The sequence below is a fragment of the Herpailurus yagouaroundi genome, unplaced genomic scaffold, assembly GCF_014898765.1.
Source record: "Herpailurus yagouaroundi ecotype Mexico unplaced genomic scaffold, PumYag 220, whole genome shotgun sequence".
In the NCBI taxonomy this organism is placed as follows: domain Eukaryota; kingdom Metazoa; phylum Chordata; class Mammalia; order Carnivora; family Felidae; genus Herpailurus; species Herpailurus yagouaroundi.
The window spans coordinates 5410908-5433985 of record NW_024412451.1 but is presented as its reverse complement, the minus strand read 5'-3'; the positions used below and the strand labels follow the sequence as shown (position 1 = coordinate 5433985).

The window sequence follows — 23078 nt, the reverse complement described above, 5'->3', positions numbered from 1 at the left end:
GACCTTATTCTTATAGATCCTTTGGGAGCTCTAGAGGAGAACTTAAACCAGTGGGTCTCACAGGGCTGCACGAGGAATAAATGCCTGGACCGTCCTGTCCTTCTGCCTCAACTCAGCAGCAAAGACACCGCCGTGTTAGAACCCAAGTCAGCTCACATCTACTCAGGACCCTCCTCGAGCTCCCAGCTCACTGAGTGCAAATTCTGTCCCTGCCTCTCTGGGTCTCTGCCCGTAACTATCTCACCGCAAAGCGACCCCGAAGACCTGTCCACGGGACCTTGTACCACCAGATTCCAGCTCTCTGTTTGCCCCATCTCTCCAGCTCGCTGACTCCGTTCCAGCCACACCGGCCTCCTGGCTGATCCACACACACACGGGGCACACTCCGCTGTTCCTGCTGTTCCCTCTGTCTGGCTGGCTCTCCCTCCCAGGGAGTCCCCAGGGCTTGCTTCCTCATTCTGTTCACCAGGGAGGCCCCCACCCCCAGGCCACTCAGCCAACAGCACACTGCCCTGCCGTCCTGTGCTCTCCAGGGGGCTCCAGGAATGCCCTCAAAACCTGCTGACGCCTAGAGCCTCCTCTCCAAACGCCTGTGCCCCCTCCTTCCAGCCCACGGTCCGCCTCCCCCCCAGCTCCCAGGCACAGCCCCCAATTCCTCCCCAAGGCCCCCGTCACCCCCTCAGAGACACACAGACAAGGCCCCAGCACTGGAATTTATTGCCTCCCTGGCAGAGAGGAGGCAGTGTGGGGGCAGTGCCGGCAGGCGGGCGAGTCCTGGGGGGGCTGGTGGGGTGCGGGGCGGGGAGTGTTTCTCTGTTGTGGTGTGTGAGGCCCAGATTCGGAGCTGGAATGGTCAGTGGCGGCTCTTGAAGGCTGAGCCTGACGGGGGGGGGGGGAGGGCGGGCCCTGGTGTGGGCTGGGGGGGTTCTGCCAGTGAGAAACGGATGGTCACTCACCCTTTGGGTCTGTGAGACCCCAGGGGAGGGGAGAGGAGGGGGCAGGGAGGGGCTGCAGCATCCTGGAGAAGTTTGACCTGGTGGGTCCCTGAGAACTCAGGGGGACAGGGACACGGGGTGGGTGTGGCCACATCCCGCAGGTCCAGATGGGGAGGGGGGCCTGGCCACCGGGGCCCCTCCTCCGGTCATCCCACGGGGCCACAAGGCTGTAGCAGGCACACTGGGGCTCAGAGCTCATCGTGGTGTCGCGTGAGGTCCTCGCCGTAGTTGGTGGCCTGGCTGCCCACGAACATGTTCCAGTTACTCAGGATCTCGGCCTTGCTCAACCGCCCATCCTGGAGGGAGGGTCAGAGGTCAGCAGGGATGACAAGGGGCCCTGCCTGTGAGACTCCTCTCTGGACCTCTGTGGCCCCCCCCCAGGTCTCCGTCCCCCTCTCTCTGGCTCTCCGCTCCTCCCTTCCCGCACCCCTCTCAGTCTGTCTGTTGGGGCCCAACAGGGACCCCGGCAGCCCCAAGGTGGGTCTGGTCAGTTCTGCAGAGCACCCCCCACCCCGCCCACCCCTGCACACCTTGTCAGTGTCGCTCTCGTGCAGCAAGTGGTTGGCCTCCACCAGTGGCTGGTCCTGGGCGGGGGGCAGCACCCAGTGGCCAACCTCACTGCCGTCCAGCCGCCCGTCCTTGTTCAGGTCGCGGAAGTCCCGGAACTGCTCGCGCTCGGTCCGCACCCAGGCCGGCTCCTCCTCCCCGGGCTCGGCCGAGTACAGATCCGCTGGGTCGGGCGACAGGGGTGACGTCAGGCGGTTTGGGGCCGCGACCACCAGGGGCTCCGTCCGGTCCCCGACCGCTCCTGACCAAGGGGGCCCGGGCAGCCCCCTTCTCTTTCCCTGGCCTCGGTCTCCTCCTCTGTTTGAATGGGACTAACGGCAACACCCCATTTACAGGTGACAGTCCTGCTACAGGGAAAGTGACTTGACTGATCGATCCTTTCCTCAACTGGCAATCAGTCTGAGGGATACACACGTGAAATGCTGTGTGCCACCCTTAGAACAGCTCACCCCGCTTTCAGAACCTCCCTCAAGGGGCACCGGGGTGGCTCTGTTGGTTGAGCGGCAACTCTTAATTTTGGCTCAGGTCATGATCTCAAGGTTTGCAGGTTCGAGCCCCGCACTGAGCTTCGCACAGAGCTGACTTGGGATTCTCTGTCTCCTCTCTGTCCCTTCTCTGTTTACTCTCTCTCTCCCAAAAAATATATCTAAAAAATTTTTTTTAATTATTAAAAAAAAACAGTGTGGAGCCTGCTTGGGATTCTCTCTCTCCCTCTCGCTCTCTGCCCCTCCTCTGCTCGTGCTCTCTCTCTCTCTCTCTCTCTCTCTCTCTCAAAATAAATAAATATTAAAAAAAAAAAAAGTTACTCCCTATCCTATCCCCTGCCCCCCTTCAGCCCCTGGCGACCAGTAACCTAATTCCTGTCTGCATGAATTCTCCTATCCTGAACATTTCATATAAATGCAGTCATACGATATCGTGGCCAAACTCGCGAACTGGGAGATCATGACCCAAGTGGAAATCAAGAGCCTCAAACAGACTGAACCCCCCCCAGGTGCCCCCGTTTTCTTATTAAAGTGTAGCCGCCGCACGTCACTTTGGTTTCCTGTACCCCACCGCGACTCAGCGCACTGTTTCCAAGATTTATACACTTTGTAGCATTGTATTAATCCTTTATCCCTTTGTATGCCCCAATAACATTCCATTGCCTGGATAGACCTTTCGTTCGGGCGTTCATGCGCTGAGGGGAGTTTGGGCTGCCTACAGGTGACTGTACCTGCTGGGTGTTCCATGACCGCCTTTAGAGGCAAGGACACCGAGGACGAGGAACTCATGGGCGGTCACACAGCTGGGGGTGGGGGGGCGGGCAGGTGGGAAGGAGGCAGGCCGGCTGTGAAGCCCGCACCCCGGAGCACGGCGCACCCCCACCTCTCCCACCCTCCCTGACTCGCCACCTGCCCCCCCTCCCAGCCTGGCTCAGGGCCCGTGACACCCCCTCAGTACTCCTCCTTCCCGTTCTTCCCCATACCATTCAAATTTGTGAAGTTACGAGACCCTGGGGAGTCTGGAACCCCACGGGGAAGAGAAGCAGCCTAGGGGGGTCCGGGTGGGACCCTGGGCTCGGCCGCCTGAACTGACGTCCTGCTCCCCCTCAGTCAAGTATCTATCCCTCCGGGCCTCAGCTTCCTCATCCGTAATATGGGGGAATCACAGCCTCGTAGGGGTTGAGGGGGGCATTAACTGAACTGATGAGGTGCTAACCACTTAGAACAGAGGCTAGCATGTGACAGGGTGCCAGCTTTCGTTCTTAGTCAGTGACGATTTCTTGCTTACGGGGGGGGGGAAGAGCTCCACCCTCCTCGATGTAAAAAAAAAAAAAAAAAAGAAAAAATGAATTATGCTTAAATAAAAAGGTCTTGGGGCGCCTGGATGGTTCAGCTGGTTAAGTGTCTGACTCCGGTTCAGGTCATGAACTCGCGGGTCATGAGTTCAAGCCCCGCACCAGGCTCTGCGCTGACGGCTCGGAGTCTGGAACCTGCTTCAGATACTTCTGCCCCTCCCCCACTTGCGCTCTGTCTCTCTTTCTCTCTCTCTCTCTCTCTCTCTCAGAAATAAATAAAAAGGTCTTGAGAGGCCTGGCTGGCCCAGTCGGTAGAGCATGTGACTCTCTTCTTGGGGTCGTGAGTTCGAGCCTCATGTTGGGTGTAGAGATTATGAATAAATAAATTAAAAAAAAAATGTGTTGGGGCACCTGGGTGGCTCAGTCAGTTCACCATACGACTCTTGGTTTCAGCTCAGGTAGTGATCAGTTGGTCATGAGATCGAGCCGTGAGTCGGGCTCCGCACTCACGTTGCGGCGTGGAAACTGCTTGGGAGTCTCTGGTACGCGCCCCCCAACCACTGCCCCTCCCCCACTCATGCTCTGTCTCTCTCTCAAAAATAAACATTAAGGGGCGCCTGGGTGGCTCAGTCAGTTAAGCGTCCGACCAGCTCAGGTCATGATCTCACGGTTTGTGAGTTCAAGCCCCGCATCGGGCTCTGTACTGACAGTGCAGAGCCTGGAGCCTGCTTTGGACTCTGTGGTCTTCCTCTCTCTCTGCCCCTCCCCCATTCATGCTCTGTCTCTCTCTCAAAAATAAACAAACATTAAAAAAACACTTTATAAAAAAATAATAAAAATTTTTCTTAAAGAAAAAGAAAAATATTTTCTTTCTTTTTTTTTTTATTAAAAAAAATTTTTTTTCAACGTTTATTTATTTTTGGGACAGAGAGAGACAGAGCATGAAGGGGGGAGGGGCAGAGAGAGAGGGAGACACAGAATCGGAAACAGGCTCCAGGCTCTGAGCCGTCAGCCTAGAGCCTGACGTGGGGCTCGAACTCCCGGACCGCGAGATCGTGACCTGGCTGAAGTCGGACGCTTAACCGACTGTGCCACCCAGGCGCCCCAGAAAAATATTTTCAAACTTGAAAAAATATCCATGTTTAACAGCTTTCCCCTCAACTAAATTCTTTGCCCCTCAAGACAGGGGTAGAGGCGGGGCCGAGGGCAAATTTGGGGGTGTCACAAGACCACCCCCCCAAATTCTGAATAACAGGAGACACAGCCTTTGCTGTGCAAATACAAGTTCAAGACAAGCTCAAGCTCCCTGACTTCCCACCCCAACCAATGCAGCCCCTGAGGCCGGATTTTGCAGACTCCAGACCCTCCCAGGAAAGAACCCGGTGTGGGATATTCTCTGCTGTATCCTCAACCGCTACCATGCAGTAGGTGTTCAATCCATGTTTCCTGGTCCTGGCACACAGTAGGTGCTTGATAAATGCTCTTCTGGTCTGGCACATAGTAGGTGCTTGATAAAAATCAGCTAGGCCCAGCAAATATGTGTACTCAATAAATGTTTGCTAGGCCTGACACACGGTGGGTGATCGATAAATACATGAGGGGCCCAGCACACAGGAGGTGCCTAATAAATGTCTGGTGGCTACATGAACTCAAGCAATGCCCCTGCCCAACTTCAGAGGGCCATGGCTCTCCCATGGGTGGTATACACTGGGCTGTTCGGGAGAAGACAAGCGTCCTCAGGGAGGGGATCAGGTTCAACTCACCAATGTACTCCTCCACTTGGACGTAGCCATCTTTGTTCTTGTCCAGATCTTCCAAGGTTTCCTGGGGAGAGAGGCATTGGGTCAGACTCTGGGGGAGGGATGTGAGGTTCTCTCCGGGATTTCTGGCTCAGCTGTGCGGCCAGGCATCAGAGCAGTCTCGGCACGGTCTACCTGGCCGGGGCTTGGGTGGCTTTCTGGGGTGCCCAGTGATGCAGGCCCTACCTGGGGTGGGGGTGGGGGTGGGGGTGGCCAGGGAACCCGGATGTCTTATAACATACAGAACACACAAGGAGATGTGTCCCGCATCGGTAACACTCTTCTCACCCCCGAAGCAGACGCTCTCCAAGGGCAGAAGCCTCTTCCCATTTAGCAGAGCCTAGACCCTAGCTCCCTTTTACGTATAAGCAGGACATAACGTGGTGGACCATTGTAACGCACAATACCTCAGCTCCTGGTGTTTTTCTCCACTTTGGGTTTTTTTTTCTTTTTTAGGTTTTACATTTATTTTTGAGAGAGAGAGAGAGAGAGAGCACAAGCAGAGGAAGGGCAGAGAGACAGAAAGAAAGAGAATCCCAAGCAGGTTCCGCGCCATCGGCACAGAGCCCGACGTAGGGTTCGAACCCGGGAACTGTGAGATCATGACCTAAGCGGAAATGAGTCGGACGCTTAACCCACTGAGCCACCCCGGCGCCCCTTTCTCCACTTCTTGAGCAAACAGCTTCTGTTCCCCACTTTTACGTTCAAACTCACTCACTATAGGACAGTGCCGCGTCCGACACCCCACTATGTTTTCTAGCAGAGACAGCTCCAACATCTTAGGGTGGCCAGAAAAAATATGGGAGGCTCACTTACATTCAACTTTCAGATGAACAAGCAATAATTCTTTAGCATAAGTATCTCCCCACACAGTGTTTGGAATATACTTATGCTATAGAACACAGTTACATTTGAATTTCAGATAGGGGCGCCTGGGTGGCTCAGTCGGTTGAGCGACTGACTTCGGCTCAGTTCATGATCTCGTGGCCCACGGGTTCGAGGCTCACGTCGGGCTCTGTGCTGACAGCTCAGAGCCTGGAGCCTGCTTCTGATTCTGTGTCTCCCTCTCTCTCTGCCCCTTCCCTGCTTGCGCTCTGTCTCTCTCTCTCTCTCTCTCAAAAATAAACAAACACTGGGGTGCCTGGGTGGCTCAGTCGGTTGAGCCTCCGACTTCAGCTCAGGTCACGATCTCAAGGTCCGTGAGTTCGAGCCCCGCATCGGGCTCTGGGCTGATGGCTCAGAGCCTGGAGCCTGCTTCCGATTCTGTGTCTCCCTCTCTCTCTGCCCCTCCCCCGTTCATGCTCTGTCTCTGTCTCAAAAATAAATAAACGTTAAAAAAAATTTTTTTTAATAAAATAAACACTGAAAAAATTTTGAATGTCAGATAATTTTTCAACATAAGTATGTCCCAGATATTGTGTAGGACATACTTATGCTAAAAAACGTATTTGTTGTTTACGTTATTTGTCATAAGTTCAAGTATAATTGAATGCCCTTTGTTAAATCTAGTAACTCTACAATACGTATATTGAAATTCCTGTTATTTCTTTTTTTTAATGTTTATTTAATTTTGAGAGAGAGGGGGATGGAGCATGAGTGGGGGAGGGGCAGAGAGAGGGGGAGACACCGAATCCGAAACAGGCTCCAGACTCGGAGCTGTCAGCACAGAGCCCGAATGCGGGGCTCGAACTCGGGACTGGTGAGAGCACGACCTGAGCCAAAGTCGGAGGCCCAACCGACTGGGCCACCCAGGTGCCCCTCCTGTTGTATCTTATAAGTGACTTTTCTCTGTGTTCCTTTGATATAGTACAGTTGGGGCTAATAGCAATGTTCTGAAATCCTACGTGTGGGGAGGTTACACCTGACATCCGTGAACGTGAAAGATTAAGAGTGGAATTTAGAGGCTTGGCAAACTTTTTCCATAAAGGGCCAGATAGGAACTATTTCCGACTCAACTCTGGAGCTGTAGCACAAGAAGTGTATGGGCCTAGCCGTGTTACAATAAAACTTTATTTACAAAAACAAGCTGTGGGCTGGATTCCGCCGCAGGTTACATAGTTTGCTGCCCCCTGGTGGGGACCACGGATTCAACTGCTGGGGTTCAAATCCAGGCTGTGCCACTTTCTAGTCTGGGTGATCTCAGGCAAGTCTCACCTCTCTGTGCCTGCGTGTCCTTGTCTGTAAAATGAAGGTGACTGCCCACCCCCACAGGGTTGCCATGACAATTCAATCAAGGTAACGCTTAGGTAAAGGTGTTACGACGGTGCCCCTGGCACACAGGACATGGCGATCAGGGTCTGTTAAGTAATCTCAACTCAGGGGCTGCCTGGGTGCCTCAGTCAGCTAAGCGTCCGACTCTTGGTTTCCACTCAGGTCATGATCTCACGGTTTGTGAGATCGAGCCCCGCACTGGGTTCTGCACTGACAGTGCAGAGCCTGCTTGGGATTCTCTCTCTCTCCCCACCCTCCCCTCTGCTCTCTGCCTCAATAAATAAATACACGTTAAAAAAATAATCTCAACTTAGGAGAGTAAAGAGGTGTTACAACATTATCTACTAGTGAGTTCCAGAAGGAGGCTGGGTTAACATCTCTCCTCTCTGGATCCTTTTTTTTTTTTTTGAGAGAGAAAGAGAGAAAGAGCATGAGTGGGAGAGGGGCAGAGAGACAGAATCCCAAGCAGGCTCTGTGTCATCAGTGCAGAGCCTGACGCGGGACTCGATCTCACGAACCGGGAGATCGAGACCTGAGCTGAAACCAGGAATCAGACGCTTAACCGACTGAGCCACCCAGGTGCCCCTCTCCTCTCTGGATCTTTGTCATCTCCAGAGTGGGCTGGACATCAAGGCAATAAAATGCCCTAGAAATATCTAAAGCCACTGCAAGTACACATCCCAGTGGGTCCAGTGATTCCCTCCAGAAGGTTTATCCCGTAGCTATACTGACGTGTGTGTGTAAAGGGACGTAATGAGCATCTACCACGGGTCAATTTTGCAGTTTGGCATGTACTAACTCATCCAGTCCCCGTAACCAGCCTTCATGTATGGATATTATCAGTACCACCATTTTCTAGATGAGGAAAGGTCTAGAGAGGTTAAATAACTTGCCCAAGATCACACAGCCAGAAACTGCAGGGCTGGGATTTGAACCCAGGCCTTCTGACCTCAGAGCCCTCGGTCCTAACAGGCTCGCCACAGACCCTCAAAACAGCTCTGAAAATGGAAACACAAGACAGGGGTTAGCCGTGGGGACGGGATGGGGAGTCGGGTCGAGGATGACTCACTTTTTTTTTTTTTTTTTTTTTTGCATCTTTTGGGCATTTAAACACATCAATAAGTTAGCTATTTTAGAAATACACATAATTATATTTGAAAACTAATTTGTGAGGGGTGCCTGGGTGGCTCAGTCTGTTAAGCATCCGACTTCAGCTCGGATCATGGTCTCATAGTTCGTGAGTTCGAGCCCTGCCTCAGGCTCTGTGCTGTCAGCACGGAGCCTGCTTCAGATTCTCTGTCCTCCATTTTCTCTGCCCCTCCCCAGCTCACGTGCACATGATTCTGTCTCTCAAAAATAAACACACACTAAAAATAAATACATAAAGGGGTGCCTGGGTGGCTTAGTTGGTTAAGCTCTGACTTCAGCTCAGGTCACGATCTCACGTGGGTTCGAGCCCCACATTGGGCTCTGTGATGACAGCTCAGAGCCTGGAGCCTGCTTTGGATTCCGTGTCTTCCTCTTTCTCTGCCCCTCCCCTGCTCGCGCTCTGGCTCTCTCTCAAAAATAAATAAACATCAACAACAAAAAAATTAAAGTCTATTAAAGTCTAAAGAAAGATATCCTTCCACTATAAAATGGAGAGGGGATTGGTGAAAAATTACCAATAGAAAGTCCATGTATGGGGGTGTGGTCAGGTTGGGGTTTTCCTGGAGTTTGGCCACAACTGGGGCTTCCAGAGGCATTTCTGGGGAATATGTTTTCCTTCTTTTTTTTTAATGTTTATTTCTTTTTGAGACACACACACACACACACACACACACACACACACACACACACACACACTACAGTGGGGGAGGGGCAAAGAGACACAGAAGCCAAAGCAGGCTCCAGGCTCCTGTCAGCACAGAGCCCAACGCAAGGCTCGAACTCATGAACCGTGAGATCATGACCTGAGCCGAAGTCGAACACTTAACTGACTGAGCCACCCAGGTGCCCCAGTCTGTCTGGGGGATGTGTTTTCTTAAAAAAAAAAAAAAAAAAAAAAAAAAGTTTTATTTATTTATTTTGAGAGAGACAAAGACGGTGTGAGTGGGGAAGTAGCAGAGAGAGAGAGAGGGAGAGAGAGAGAGAATCCCAAGCAGGCTCTGCAGTGCCTGTGCAGAGCTCGATATGGGGCTCGAACTCATGAAACCGTGAGATCATGACCTGAGCAGAAACCGAGAGTCAGACGCTTAACGGAGCCACCCAGACGCCCCTGGGGGATTCTTCTGATGGCAGGCTGGGGGCCCAGACCCCAAATGTGACCACAGGAAGGGGAAGGCAGAGCCAGGAGAGATTGGACACAGGGAGGTCAGGAGTCGGGCAAGGGAGAAAGTGCCCTCCATTGATCTGTTTGTAGCCTGGGTTCCCGGGCACTGTTAGGCTGGCCCTGACGTCAAAAGCCTGGGTCTGGGGTGGGGGAGAGGAGAAGATGGGAAGTGGGGAGCGGGCTCCTCGGGCCCTCACTCACAGCAATCACGATGTCCCGCATGTGAGGGAATTCCTCGGGGTGCAGGAAGGCAGTCAGCTCCTCACGAGTGGCCATTGAGTCCCCGTCCTGGTCCGCCACCCGGAAACGCCGCTCATCACGAGCCATCATCTTCTTGTAGGTTTCGGCGTCCTCTACGTCATGAAACTCTTCACCTGGGGAAGGGGGATATCTCGGTCAGGTGTGCTTTAATGGAGGGACTACGAGGCTGGTTGAGGGAAAAGCCAAAGGGATCCAACTCAGTGGAGTCAGGGCAGGAAGACCTCACAGAACCCATAATAATTAATAGAGATTCATTATTTGTATATAGTGTCTACCTTGCAGTGAGAGCTTATTATATGCTCTTTACCTACAAAATTGCATTTAATTCTCACCCCCACCCACCCCCACACACAAGTAAAAGGAATTCTTTCGTTTATTCTCACTTTATGAAGGAGAAAATAGGTTCCCACAGAGAGGAAATAAGTGGCCCAAAGTCATAGGGCCAGGAATGATGAACTCTGAGTGGACACTGGCCCTTGGGGCCCCAAGGTCACCCTCTGGTGCAGTAGGTTATACTGACTCGGGCTAAGGACAGAGAGGAGAGGAAGGGCATTTTCAACAAAGGGAACAGTATGAGAGGAATGTGGAGATTTGAAGAGCGTGATGAGTTCAGGGAAACTGAGGGAGATCCACATGGCTGGCCAGAAAATGCAGAAAAAGAAAGCCAGAGCATTGAGCCAGGCTGGACTGAGTTGCTGGGAATCTCCTTTGGAGGCTCTGGGAAGCCATGAAAGGCTGTGAGCAGGGGAAGGTCAGGGTCAGCTCTGGGTGTGGAAAGCCCCTCTGGGATTTGCATGAGGGACAGGCTGGAGGAGGAGTGTGGGGTGAGGGTCCAGGAGGGAGAGAACATGAGCTGTGGGGGTCACAGGGCTGGGGCATGGCGACAGACAGGAACATTTACCATGTCCCCAGACAGCCAGGGGACAGGGTGAATGGATTTGGGGTTCTCAGGATGAGAGGTCGGAGATCAATGGTCAGGATGACAGAGTATGACAGGTAGATGTCCCTGGTCAAGGATCCCCCAATCGCGGGGTTATGGACGTCGCGGATGCCGGAGCGAAAAGCCAGAGATCAGAGACGGGGAGTCTCAGGGTGATGGGGTACTAGAAGTGGGTAGACCCTGCTCAAGGGTTAGAGGTCAAAGCTTAGGGATTCTGTTTAATAAGCTAAAGGTTCTCAGGATGAGGCTATCAAAAAAAAGTCAGGGTCACGATGTGTGTGGGGAGCGGGAGTCGGGGTCTCGCCGCGTACCGGGCTCGTAGTGGCCATAGGTGGCGTTGCGCAGTTCCTCCCAACCCACACGCCCGTCGCGGTCCGTGTCGTACGTGTTCCAGGCCGCGCTCACCGAGTCCCGTATGTGCCGCTGCTGCGTGTGCGCGATCCAAGCGCGGAGCTCGGCCAGCGACACCCAGCCGTCCCCATCCCCTGCGCGGTCCATGCGGTCCACTATGCGCCTGCGAGTCCGGGCGGGGCACACGTCAGTCCCGGACTCCGCCCCCCCCCGGAGTCCCGCCTCCACCCAGGCCCCGCCCCTGGAGCAGAGCCACGCCCCCACTCGAGACACACCCTCAGAGAGCGGTGATAGCGCGGTCCCAGAGCCGCCAGCTCAGCGAGGGGAGGCACGTGTCAACCCCAGGGCCGCGCCCAGCGCGGGGCTCCGCCCCCTCAATCCAGGCTCGGCTCCCAGAGGCTCTCACGCCCTTTCCGAGGCGCCGCGGTCCTCCACAAGCCCGGGCTGGGGGAAGGACCTACGACAATCCAGGGTCACACCCTCCACTCCAACTCTGCCCCTAGACCCTCACTTGCTCCATCTGTTTGTCCGAGTCGGGGTGGGGTGAGGGAGCGAGGCGCCACACCGCGCCCCTCGCCCGCATGGCCCCTGTCCCAAGCCTCTCTCTGAACTCTGATGGCCACGGCCACACTCACCCCTGACATCTCACCGTTTTAGGCCCTGCGGGTCTTCAGGCCATCCCTTCCAACCCGCCCCCTGCCCCGCCCGCCTGGCTGCACCGGCCCATTGCAGGTGCCTCTCCCCACAGCGCCGCCCTGGGCTGCGTCCCGCACCTCTTCCCTACCTTTCCCTGACTGTATCAGACATTGGCCTAAGACACTTGCCCGCAACCCCGCCGGCTTGGCCTCCATCACTCCCTTCCCGTGCTCCGGCCGGACCACGTGCACCTGGCGGTCTCATATGAAGCCCCTGGAGGCCCTTCCTCACACACCTTCTCTCGGGCCGCTCCAGTCGGATCCCAGGCCCCCGCCACCGGTTTGGGTCCTTGCCCAACCGCTCACAGAGCCCACAGGGAGCGCTCCCCTGGGTCGCTGTCCTTTAGCCCCGCAACCCAGCCCCTAGGGTTGACTCCCAGATGGCGATGCCCAGGGCGCCGCCCCCTCCCGCTCTGGGCTGTCTCTGCTCTGATCGGTCTAGAGCTGGAGTCCCCAGGACACACCCTCCCTCACTGAGGTTCAGGCTGTTGTTCAGTCTAGGTGCAAATTCTGCCACCCCCTCTTGCTGTCTGTGTGACCGTGGGCAAGTCACTTAAAAAAAAAAAAAAACACGAACAAACTCTCTGTGCCTTGGTTTACCCCTGTAAAATGAGGGATAAACACTAGCCTGATTGTGGGGATTGCCTAAGTTAACCCTTGTAAAGCACTTAGAAGGGTTCCAGGTACTGTAGCAAGGGCTATTCCAAATGCGTTAGCCTATCACTGCCTTTCCTCCTCCAACCCTCCTTCACCCAACCCCATCCAAGCACAATCTCCCAGCCAGCAGACCCAGTCACTGCCACTGTCTCCACCCTGGTCTCGTCACCATCATCTCTTGTCTCCCATGTAGACTACTCTAGTTGATTCCTCACTGGCTCCCTGCTTCTTGCCCCCTACAGCCTGTCCCCTCAAAGGTAACCAGAAGGATTCTGTTGAAACTTAAGTCAGCTCAGGTCCTTCCTCTGCCTAGAGCCCTCCCTTGGCTGTCATCTCATCCAGAGAAAAGCTGAAATCTTCACTGTGGCCTGAAAGGCCCTGGGCTCTTTGTTCTCTCTCTGCCGTGACCTCCCACCTTCTCTTGGGTAGCCTCACTGTTGCTCAAATATCAAGCCTGCTCCTGCCTCAGGGCCTTTGCATTTACAGTTCCCTCTGCCTGGAATGCTATTCCCCCATATACTCACATGGCTCAAATATTACCTTCTCACTGAGGCCTCCCCTGACCTCCCTGTTTAAAAATACAACCCCGAATCCTCCCTTCCATCTCTCTCCTACCCCAGACGGGCTCGGCTTTCCTCTGGGCTGAGCTGGTCGAATTCCTTGGCCACTTCCCGTCCCAGGAAAGCTTCATGGTCGTACTGGAAGTTTCCGTGGGCGTCATCATGAGGGGCCTCGCTCAGGGGGGCCGCCTGGTGCACCCTCCCCTGGCCGTGAGGGCCTGCGTCAGGGGATGGCTTGCCCTGGACCCCACGCCTGAGCAGCAGCAGTAGCAGCAGAAGTGATGGACGCCACATCATCAGTCCCTAGGGAGTGGTGGAGGCTAGGAGTCAGGGGTCCCAGGAAAAAGGATAGAGACAGGGCAGAAGAATGTTGGGCCGGCGGGGGGAGGGGGGTGTGCGGTGCGTGGAGAGAGCGAAGACAAGACAGACGATAGCAAGCCGCAAAGTTTAGAGCTCAAGCAGGGCCGGGGATGGGCAAAAGGGGGGCGGGGTTCTCCGAGGTAGGGACTGACTCTTCTGAGGGAGTCCCAGACTGGTCCCAGAGCCGTTAGCGGGGGTTTCAAGCGGGAGACGTGGCGTACTTCCCACGCCAAGTATGGGATGGGGTCGTGGCCAGAGAGAAATCATGCAGGCTCTCAGGCGTCCTTTGCAGCCTGGACTCAATTCCTCGACCCGAGCGAACCCGAACCGCCCTCCCTGGGCAGGCCACCCGCTCTCGCCTCCCTTTACCGGACAATCCAGCTTCGCTTCCCCCTACACGTTCCGCTCGGCGTTCTCCGTAAAGATGCCCCATTTGGCGGCTCTCCAGCCAGGCCCCGCCTCCAGCAGCTCAGAGGCCCGCCCTCCGACCAATGAGCGCTCACGAAGACCCCCTCAGGGGGCGGGGCCCGTGAACTCCGCGGACGCCCCACGCCACGTCCACAGAGAAGAGTGGGGGCCCCCCGAGGTTCCGCCCTCCCCTTCCCGGGGCCGGCGAGGTGGGCGGCCCCTGGAGAGACACGAGGCGGGAGGACTACAGCTCCCGGCAGGCCTCGCAGCGACCTGCCGACCACCCCCAGCTCTTTGATTTCGGGAGCCTCTTGGGAGATTTGCTTTTTCTTTTGGAGGGGGGGAGATGTATTTTTTTAAGTTTTGTTTTGTTTTGTTTTAAGTAGGCTCCATGCCCAGTATGGGACCCGAGCTCACCACGAAGATCAAGAGTCATATGCTTCATAGACTGAGCCACCCAGACACCCCATGTTTGTTTCTTTGTGTATGTATGTATGTATGTATGTATGTATGTATGTAATCTCAACACCCAAGGTGGGGCCCAAACTCTCCACCCGGAGTTCGAGTCTCATGCTCTTCCAGCTGAGCCAGCCAGGCGCCCCAAGAGATGTATTTTTATCTTTCCCTTTGTCAGCATGGTTTTAGAAAACAGGGAACCGAGGGGCCAGAGGCATCCATTTCTCTCAAAGAGGACACAATATTTCTCTTCCGCTCCACCGAGGAGTCGGGTCAGACTCCAGCCAAGAATTCCTCAAAATGCCTGGCACAGTGTAGGCATTCAGTATCTGTGAAGCTTATGAATGAAAAAGACATGACTCGGTATAAAATTGGTATATTCCACGGGGGCAACATGTTGGCATCGAGAGAGTGTGGAAGGTCAGGGCCAACACTGTTTATTCCCCCCACTCATTGTCTTACTTCCCCCGGCCTAAAAAGTTGAAATGATAAGAACACAATGATTTGGGCCCAAACTCGCGTTTATATGTGGAGGTGGAAAAGAGTCATAATCATCAGGAGGGGAAACTGAGGCAGACCACAGGAGGAGAAATCCAGAAGGTCATCGGGCCCAGGACTCTTTCTGGAGGCTCAGAAATACCAGGATTCCAGGAGGTCTCACAGCATAAAAGGGGCCTGACTACATTAGCTGGTAGTAGCCAGGATTGGGGGGGGGGGTGATCAGGCAGCTGCTGAGAATGCATTTATATCCTAAGAGTCAGCATCCTTGGGCAGGCCAGGAGTGGGCAGGAGGGCCCCTACATCGTCCCCACGGAGAGAGATCCAAGGGGCTGAGGAAAGAGGAAGAGGGGAGGTCATCAGAAGCTCGGAAATCCTCTGGGCTCCTGACTGCCCCTCCCCCACGTGTGTGTATGTGTCCCTCTGTCTGTCTTTCCCAGCCTCTGTCTTATTCCACAGGTTTCTGTCCCGCTCTGAGTCTCCGTTTCCTCCCTCCAGTCCCCACCTCTCTGAGTCTCTGTTCCTTTCTGTCTACATCTGTTTCCCCCCCCCCCCCACCTCCGCCCAGGACTGCGTCACCCTCTCTTCTGGGGTTTCTGTCCCTGTCTCTGAGGCTCTTCCCTCTTCCTGCTCCACACCTGGCAGCCCGTTTCTCATCCTCCTCCATAGCAGAGCTCCGCCTGCAGCCGCCGCCGTGAGCAGTAAGAGGCCAATGACGATTCCAACCACTGGCATCGAGGATTTGGCTGGTGATTCTGCAGCCAGAGAATGGTGTGAGATGCTGAAGGGGCCCTCCAGCCCATCTGCATCAGGCCAGGGGGACTGGGCGGTCTCAGTGCCCCCTCCCCAACCTCAGAGATCCCACCATCAAGTCCTGGGGGAACGGGTGTGGGGTGTGGGCGGAGGGAAAGCCGGCCAGCTGATGTCCTAGGTCTGTGCAGAACGCCCCCCGTGTTGCCTACAAGAACCGGCCGTAGCGAGAGGGGTCTCCGGCACCCTGGCCAAGGGGACCTGTAGCGGCAGGGCGTGTGTCAGAGAGGCAAAACAAGCACAGGGCAGTAGAAGGTCAGGTTCGTAGAGGACTGGCAGTCGCTGAGCCATAAATGGTCAGCCTCAGTGACGACCGGCAGCAGCAGACAGCAAATGACCAGACTAGCAGCAGCAGCAGGAGGGAGGGTGGTTCGGCTTCCGGAGGCCTGTCCGCACTGGTTAATGAGTTCCACCCAGCAGCAGCAGGAGGCCGGAAGGCAGACAGGCTCGGGGAGGGCAAGCGAGAGAGGACAGAAGGCCGCCAGGCTTTGGAGGAACTGGCAGCGGCGGGGCACAAGGCAGTCGGACTCGAGGACGCCGGGCGGCAGCGTGGTGGAAGCCGGTCACCCTCGGGAAGGACCGCTACAGCAGGGGGAGCAGAGGCCACCAGGAGGCGGCAGGCAGCGTCATCGCGCGGCAGGACAGCTCACCCAGCTCCACAGTGAGGGGCTGCCGCAGCCCCGCGTGCTGCACCAGGCAGCGGTAGTGGTGCTCGTCGCCGCTTTTGACTGTCAGTGAAGACCAGGCGTGGAAGGAGCCGTCGCCGTTGGGGCCGAAGTCACCCTCGCCGGAGCCGGCTGCCAGCCCGTTGCGGAGGAACCGCAGTTGGAGCTCCGGGGGGTAGAAGGAGAAGGCGCTGCAGGTGAGCACAGAAAAGCCGGGGCTGCCGGGGCGGGCCTTCAGGCGCATGGAGGGTGGCTCTGCAGACGAACAGGCAGACGGACCTAAGCCTCGAGCCCGGGAGCCCCTAGGGCCAGAGCTGGCGAGGGGCTGGACAGGGACATACCCCGGCCTCCATTCCTTCCAGGACGCCCAGCACGTCCCACCAGGTGCCCTGCCCTGAGCCTGGAGAATATAGTAGTAAAGGTAAAGGGATCTTCCACGGACCCCCCCCCCCCCCCCGCGCGCGGCGGACCAAGCTATCCACAGTGAAGGTATCCACCTCTCGTCCATGCCTTCCTACCCTAGACCCGTACACAACAGGACATCAGGCATGTGCCAGACACTCTTCTAGGCACTGCGGACACAGCAGTGAACGAGATAGACAAAAGCCCTGGTCTTCGCAGAGCTCACGTTCTAAGGAGGGGAGAGAGGCAAATATGTGTGTGCAAATAAACGAACAGGAAATAGGCTGTGAAAGTGTTGTGATGAGCGAAAAGAAGGCAGATCCTAAGGTCATTAAAAGAGAGTGAGAGGGGGGCACCTGGGTGGCTCAGTTGGTTGAGTGTCGGACTTCCGCTCAGGTCGTGATCTCACGGTTCCTGAGTTTGAGCCCCACATGGGGCTCTGTGCTGACAGCTTGCAGCCTGGAGCCTGCTTTGGCTTGTGTCTCCCTTTCTCTCTGCCCCTCCCCTGCATGCTCTCTCTCCAAATAAATAAATAAACTTAAAAAAAATTTTTTTTAAGTTGTTAATAAAATAAATGAACTGGACAAATTCCTAGGAAATACAACCTTCCAAAACTGACACGAGAAGAAATTAAAAAATTAAGTAGTCCTATAATGATTTCACAATTTTAATCCATAATTTAAACTTTTCAACAAATAAATTTCCAGGTCCACATGACATCATTGGTGGATTCTTCAAAACAACCAAGAAGCAGATCTACATCTAATTTTTTTTAAGAGTATTTATTTATTTGGAGACAGAGAGAGCAGGTGTGCAAGCAGGGGAGGGGCAGGGAGAGAGAGAGAGGGAGAATCCCAGGCAGGCTCCATGCTGTCAGGGCAGAGCTGGACATGGGCTCTGTCCCACCAACTGTGAGATCATGACCTGAGCTTAAATCAAGAGCTGGACACTTGACTGACTGAGCCACTCAGACACCCTAGATCCACATCTAATTTAGGAAAAAGGCTCTACTGCAGTTCGGGGGTGGGGGGTGGGGGGACAGGATGGTGGTGGTCTTGCAACAAATTATGCTGGGTCAACTGGAGATCCATGAGGGACAAATGAAACTTGATCCCTTGCCTCACACCATTACCTGCAGTCAACTCAAGATGTATCATACAGCTATATATGAAAACTACTTATCAACCAAGCCTCCAGAAGACATAGAATAGAAGAATACCTTCATAACTTTGGGAAAAGAAAGATTTCCTAAAGAGAACACACACAAGAGCTATAGATAAAAGATGGATGAGTTGATCTTCATAAAAATGAAGAAATTCTGTTCATCAAAAGGTTTCATCAAGAGAGTGAAAAGACTGGGGCGCCTGGGTGGCTCAGTTGGTTGAGCGTCTGACTTCGGCTCAGGTCATGATCTCACGGTTCGTGAGTTCGAGCCCCGCGTCGGGCTCTGTGCTGACCGCTCGGAGCCTGGAGCCTGCTTCGGATTCTGTGTCTCCCTCTCTCTCTGCCCCTCCCCCGCTCAGTGCTCTGTCTCTCTCTGTCAAAAATAATAAATAAACATTACAAAAAAAAAGAGAGAGAATGAAAAGACAAGCCGGACACCGGAAGACACTCTATTTCCAACAGACCATCTGACAAATCCAAAGGACTCATACCCAGAATATATTAAGAACTCTAATAAGAAAAAAAAAAAGATAAAAATTCCAACTTAAAAATGGGCAAAACACTCAAACAGCCCCGCCCAAAGAGCAGACACCTGACTGGCCAGTAATGTGCAAAAGTATACTCAACATCACTAGTCACCACCTCATTTATCTGATTTATAGATATTTATGTGATATATAGAGATACAGATATAGATATATATTTTTTAGTATGCTTCATACCCAGTGAGGAGCCCAACACAGGGCTTGAACTCATGACCCTGAGATCAAAAACCTGAGCTGAAATGAAGAGTTGGGACGCTCCACCGGCCAAAGCACCCCAAATCTGATTTATCTGATTTTGCCAAACCATGTGTAAGATTCTCATTTACCCTGAGAAACATGAAAAACACACCACAATAAGATTCTGCCACACACCCGCCAGCATGGTTACAATTGAAGACAGACAATAGCAAATTCTGGCAAGTCTGTGAAGCTCCTGGAATTCTCATACATAGCTGGTGGGATTATAAAATTGGTTCAACCTCCTCGAGAAAGCGTTTAGCACTATCTATTAAGCTAATCCGATGCCTACACTATGATGCAACCATTCCGTGCATGGGTATTCAGTCAAAAGAAATGTTAACTACACATTCGTATCAAAATACATATATAAGAGGGACGCCTGGGGGCGCCTGGGTGGCTCCGTCGGTTAAGCGGCCGATTTCGGCTCAGGTCATGATCTCACGGTCCGTGAGTTCGAGCCCCGCGTCAGGCTCTGTGCTGACCGCTCAGAGCCTGGAGGCTGTTTCAGCTTCTGTGTCTCCCTCTCTCTCTGCCCCTCCCCTGTTCATGCTCTGTCTCTCTGTGTCTCAAAAATAAATAAACATTAAAATATATATATATATATTTAAAATAATTATAATAATAATAATAAAAAAAGAGGGACGCCTGGGTAGTTCAATCGGTTGAGCATCTGACTCTTGATTGTGGCTCAGGTCATGATCCCAGGGTCGTGGCATGGAGCCCAGCGTTGGGCTCCACAGTGAGCGTAGAACCTGCTTGGGATTCTCTCTCTCTCCCTTTGGGGGGCCCCCCCCAGGGTAACGAGAAATCGGGAGTAAGAAAAAAAATTAAAGGCGCATCTGGGTGGCTCAGTCAGTTAAGCATCTGACTTCAGCTCAGGTCATGATCTTGAGGTTCTTGAGTTCAAGTCCCTCATTGGGCTCCACATTCACAATATGGAGCCTGCTTGGGATGCTCTCTCTCTCCCTCACTCTGGCCCCTCCCCTGCTTACACTGTCTCTGTCGCTCTCAAAATAAATAAATAAACTTAAAAACATTCAGAAAGGCATGTACAAGAATGCTCATTACAGCTTCATTCCTCAACAGCCCCAAACTGAAAAGAAACCATTCATCGATGAACTGTGGTATGAACCGCACAGTGAAATACTACTCAGCAATAAAAAGCCATCAGCTACTGACACCCAGCAACAGAGAGGAGTCTCGTGACACACACACTTGAGTGAAAAAAGCCAGACACAAACGAGCACATGCTCACAGTTCAAATCAGTTCAAAATCAGGCAATGCTATGGTGATAAAAACCAGGTCCGTTGTTACCCTTGGGAGGTATGGAATGGGAGAGGACACAAAGAAGTGCTGGGGTGCTTCTGAGGTGCTGGCAATGTTCTAGATCTTGGTTCGCAGGTACATGGGCGTCCATAAAGCTTAATCGAGCCATGTACTTGAGGTACGTAAGCTACACCCCAATAAAAAAGGAAAAAAAACACTATAGTGAAGTGTTGGACACTATAGTGATTGAATGGACACAACAAAGGCATGGGGGGACAGTAATGGGGGTGGTAGGGGGACACACTTTAACCAGGGTGATAGGGCCCTGCTGAAGAAGCTGATGTCCAAAATCAAACCGAAAGCATGAGAAGGGCCCAGTCATGGCAGGATCCCAAGGAGGAGAAGTGCAAGCAGAGGGCACAGCAGGTGCAAAGGGCCTGGGGAGGAAAAGAACCTGACACTTGGAGGAGGGGGAGAGAAGGCCGCCACGGTTGGGTGTTGTGAAATTACAATGGTGGAAAGCAGCCGGACCCAGCTACCTGCAGAGACTGTAGGCCGTGGAGCAGAGGTTGGATTTTCACGTAAGACGAGAGAAACGCTAATGGACATTTTTAAGCAATGGTGGGCTAGGAGCTCGTTTATGTTTTAAAACATAATGGCTCTGTCAGTTAAGCAACTGACTCTTGATTTCAGCTCAGGTCAAGATCTCACGGTTTGTGAGATCGAGCCCCAAGCTGGGCTCTGCACTGACTGCACGGAGCCTGCCTGGGATTCTCTGTCTCCCTCTCTCTCTGCCCCTCCCCTGCACGTTCTCTTTCTCTCTCTCTCTCTCTGTCAATAAATAAACAAACTTAAAAAAAAAAAAAAAGACATTCCCCTGACTGCTCAGGAGACGGTGTGCATGGAGGGCCAGGATGGAAGCTGGGATTGGGATTGCAATATGGGGACACTGACGACAAAAGAGCTCGAATTCCCGCCCTTGAGGATTCCCCAGACATGCGCAGAAGTACAGCTCAGAGTGTGTCTGTGCCCCAATGGGGGTCACACAAGACATCGTTCGAGTCCAAAGGAAGCAAGTGAAAAGGCTCCTGGGCCACAGGAAAATCTCACCGGCTGTGACACCAGAGGGACCCGAAGGGCAATGGCAGAGGTGGACCAGATGGAGAAACGTGAGGCCAAGGAGGACGGAGGAGGCCTGGCCGAAGAGCCTGAGCTGTGGCCAGAGGTCTCTGAGGGCCAGCGGAGCGGGACAGGAGTAGGGAAGGAGTGTGCCATGTAGGGGAGGAGCTGCAGTGGGGCGACTGGAGGCTAGGAGGCCAGGGAAGCGGCTGGGGGAGGAGGGGGAGGCCCGAGGTGAGGGCGTGGGGATGGAGAGCTCCGTGGGGGTCAGAGGCGCCCCCGGAGGGTGCTCACCCTTCCACTCCAGGTTTCCGCGGCCTCTCTCCAGATGCCCCAGCAGCCGCTGGGGGCAGGAGTTGAGCAGGAAGGTCCTCTCCTTGCTGACCGCACCCGCCTCCTGCATCCACCTCTTACTGATGGTCTCAGTCTCAGGCCATTCCCCACTCCAGGTGCCCAGCTTGGGGTCAAAATCCATGAAATCCTCGCCATTCAGAGCAAACTTGGCCACGGGCACCGAGGCATTGTCAGGGCCCAACTCACAGCCCAGCAGGCCCTGCAGGGTGTAGGGACCTGGGGTGCCCAAATACAGGTAAGTAGGACCCAGGAGCAGGGGCCCCAGCTCCTCCTCCCTCAGACCCAGGAGTCTAAGCCACCAGCGCCCTCCTCCCTCAGACCCAGGAGTCCAGGCCCCCAGCCCCTCCTCCCTCAGACCCAGGAGTCCAGGCCCCCAGCCCCTCCTCCCTCAGACCCAGGAGTCCAGACCCCCAGCCCCTCCTCCCACAGACCCAGGAGTCCTGGCTCCGGGCCCCCTCCGCCCTCAGACTCGGGGATCCTGGTCTTACCTCCTTCTCCCAAGGCTTTGAGAGCTTCAAGAAAGAGTTCCTGCTTGTTCCTCAGGTCTGTTGTCTCCTTCTCCCAATACCAGGACACCTGGTTTTCCCAGACCCAAGCCCCACACGGCTCGGCCTGGGCCCGCAGGTTATTGTAGCTCAGGTATTGCTGGGGTCCCAGCCAGCCTGATACCCAGAAGGCAGGAGTCCCGGGGGCAGGAGAGGACACAGCGGTGAGGTGGTACAGGAGGGAGAGATGGCTCTCTGCTGGAGAGAGACAGAGGTGAAGACAGCGTTGGCGGGGGTGGACCTAGACTGGGGGCAGGAGGGATACCCTGAAAGAAAAAAGACTCAACCCCAGAGAGGAGAGACAGACCAGAGAGCCGGGAGACAGAGGCCGGGAGGGCCGGACCCAGAAGAGGGGGGCGGTGGTGAAGACAGATTCAGAGAGAGGGAGACAGACTTGCTGGGGGACAAACTCAGCGTGGAGGACAGATCCAGAACGTGGAGGACAGACAGCCTCAGAAAGAGGAGGATAGACTGGGGGAGGGGGACAGACCGGGGCGGGGAGCAGACCCAGAGGGAGGGCCCCGGTCCCGGCGGGGTGGGGGGGGGGGGCACCGTCAGAGCGAAGCGAACAGGTGGTTCTCAAACACAGCGACCGAGGGAGGACGAAAAGTGATACGGTGACAAGTGGCGAGGGAGGTCGTGTCCCGCCCGGGGGAAACCTCAGACTGCTCTTCCTTCGCCCCCTTCCCTCCGACCCGGCAGCCGCGGCCCCTCACCTGCGCGCAGTGTCGGCAGGAGGAAGAGCAGGAACGCGAGCCCCCAGGGCTGAGGCCGGGGGACCCCCATCCTGAGCGGGAGACCTGGGGCGGGAGGGGGCGCGTGACTGCTCCGGACCCCCGCCCCGCCCCTTCCTCCCCCAGCTCCCGAGGGGCTCGGCCACCACGCGCGCCCGCGCCAGTGGGCCCCGGGGCTCCGCGACCGAGCCTGGCCACCGCGCCCTCCTCCTCGGTGAACTTTCACCCCTTAATTTGATCCGTTTGGGTTAATTAATTACAGAGCCTGGATAGGCTGAGAGTCCTGTCTCAGAGCTCGGCCCGCCTCTTCCTCCTCCCCCGGAGCCTGGAGTCCAAACCCCAGCCCCTCCTCCCTCAGACCCGAGAGGCCGGGCCCCCAGCCCC

The 23078-nt window shown here is 54.7% G+C and overlaps 2 protein-coding genes across 4 annotated transcripts in view; both read right to left on the bottom strand.

Moving 5' to 3' along the window:
- Positions 1-698: 698 nt before the first annotated feature.
- Positions 699-13964, bottom strand: RCN3 (reticulocalbin 3). The gene is made up of 7 exons (XM_040457755.1): positions 13857-13964; positions 13183-13430; positions 11176-11378; positions 9865-10037; positions 5106-5166; positions 1526-1725; positions 699-1291 (listed from the first exon to the last, which is right to left on the bottom strand). The coding sequence occupies exons 2-7, from the start codon at positions 13422-13424 to the stop codon at positions 1184-1186; spliced, it is 987 nt and encodes a 328-aa protein (XP_040313689.1). The 5' UTR covers positions 13425-13430; positions 13857-13964; the 3' UTR covers positions 699-1183.
- A 747-nt stretch (positions 13965-14711) lies between these two features.
- FCGRT (Fc gamma receptor and transporter) overlaps positions 14712-23078 on the bottom strand; it is a 9083-nt gene continuing 716 nt past the window's right edge. Inside the window, exons 2-7 of one of the 3 annotated variants that reach the window (XM_040457752.1) lie at positions 22677-22760; positions 21904-22158; positions 21356-21631; positions 16310-16579; positions 15488-15604; positions 14712-15181 (exon numbers count right to left, since the gene is read on the bottom strand). In XM_040457752.1, coding sequence (XP_040313686.1) covers positions 15102-15181; positions 15488-15604; positions 16310-16579; positions 21356-21631; positions 21904-22158; positions 22677-22746 — 1068 coding nt within the window. In that variant the 5' untranslated portion in view covers positions 22747-22760 and the 3' untranslated portion in view covers positions 14712-15101. Of the gene's footprint in view, positions 15182-15487; positions 15605-16309; positions 16580-21355; positions 21632-21903; positions 22159-22676; positions 22951-23078 lie in introns of those variants that run through there. The other 2 variants (XM_040457753.1, XM_040457754.1) reach the window with 2 other exon arrangements.

What these genes read in the sequence shown, in the direction of transcription:
- RCN3 (XM_040457755.1), bottom strand. Translation starts at nt 13,424, where the DNA reads ATGATGTGGCGTCCATCACTTCTGCTGCTACTGCTGCTGCTCAGGCGT. An exon ending in GAAAGCCGAGCCCGTCTGGG is followed by an intron (nt 11,379 to 13,182) that starts GTAGGAGAGAGA and finishes CCGGACTCGCAG; the next exon opens with GCGCATAGTGGACCGCATGG. An exon ending in CTATGGCCACTACGAGCCCG is followed by an intron (nt 10,038 to 11,175) that starts GTACGCGGCGAG and finishes CCCCTTCCCCAG; the next exon opens with GTGAAGAGTTTCATGACGTA.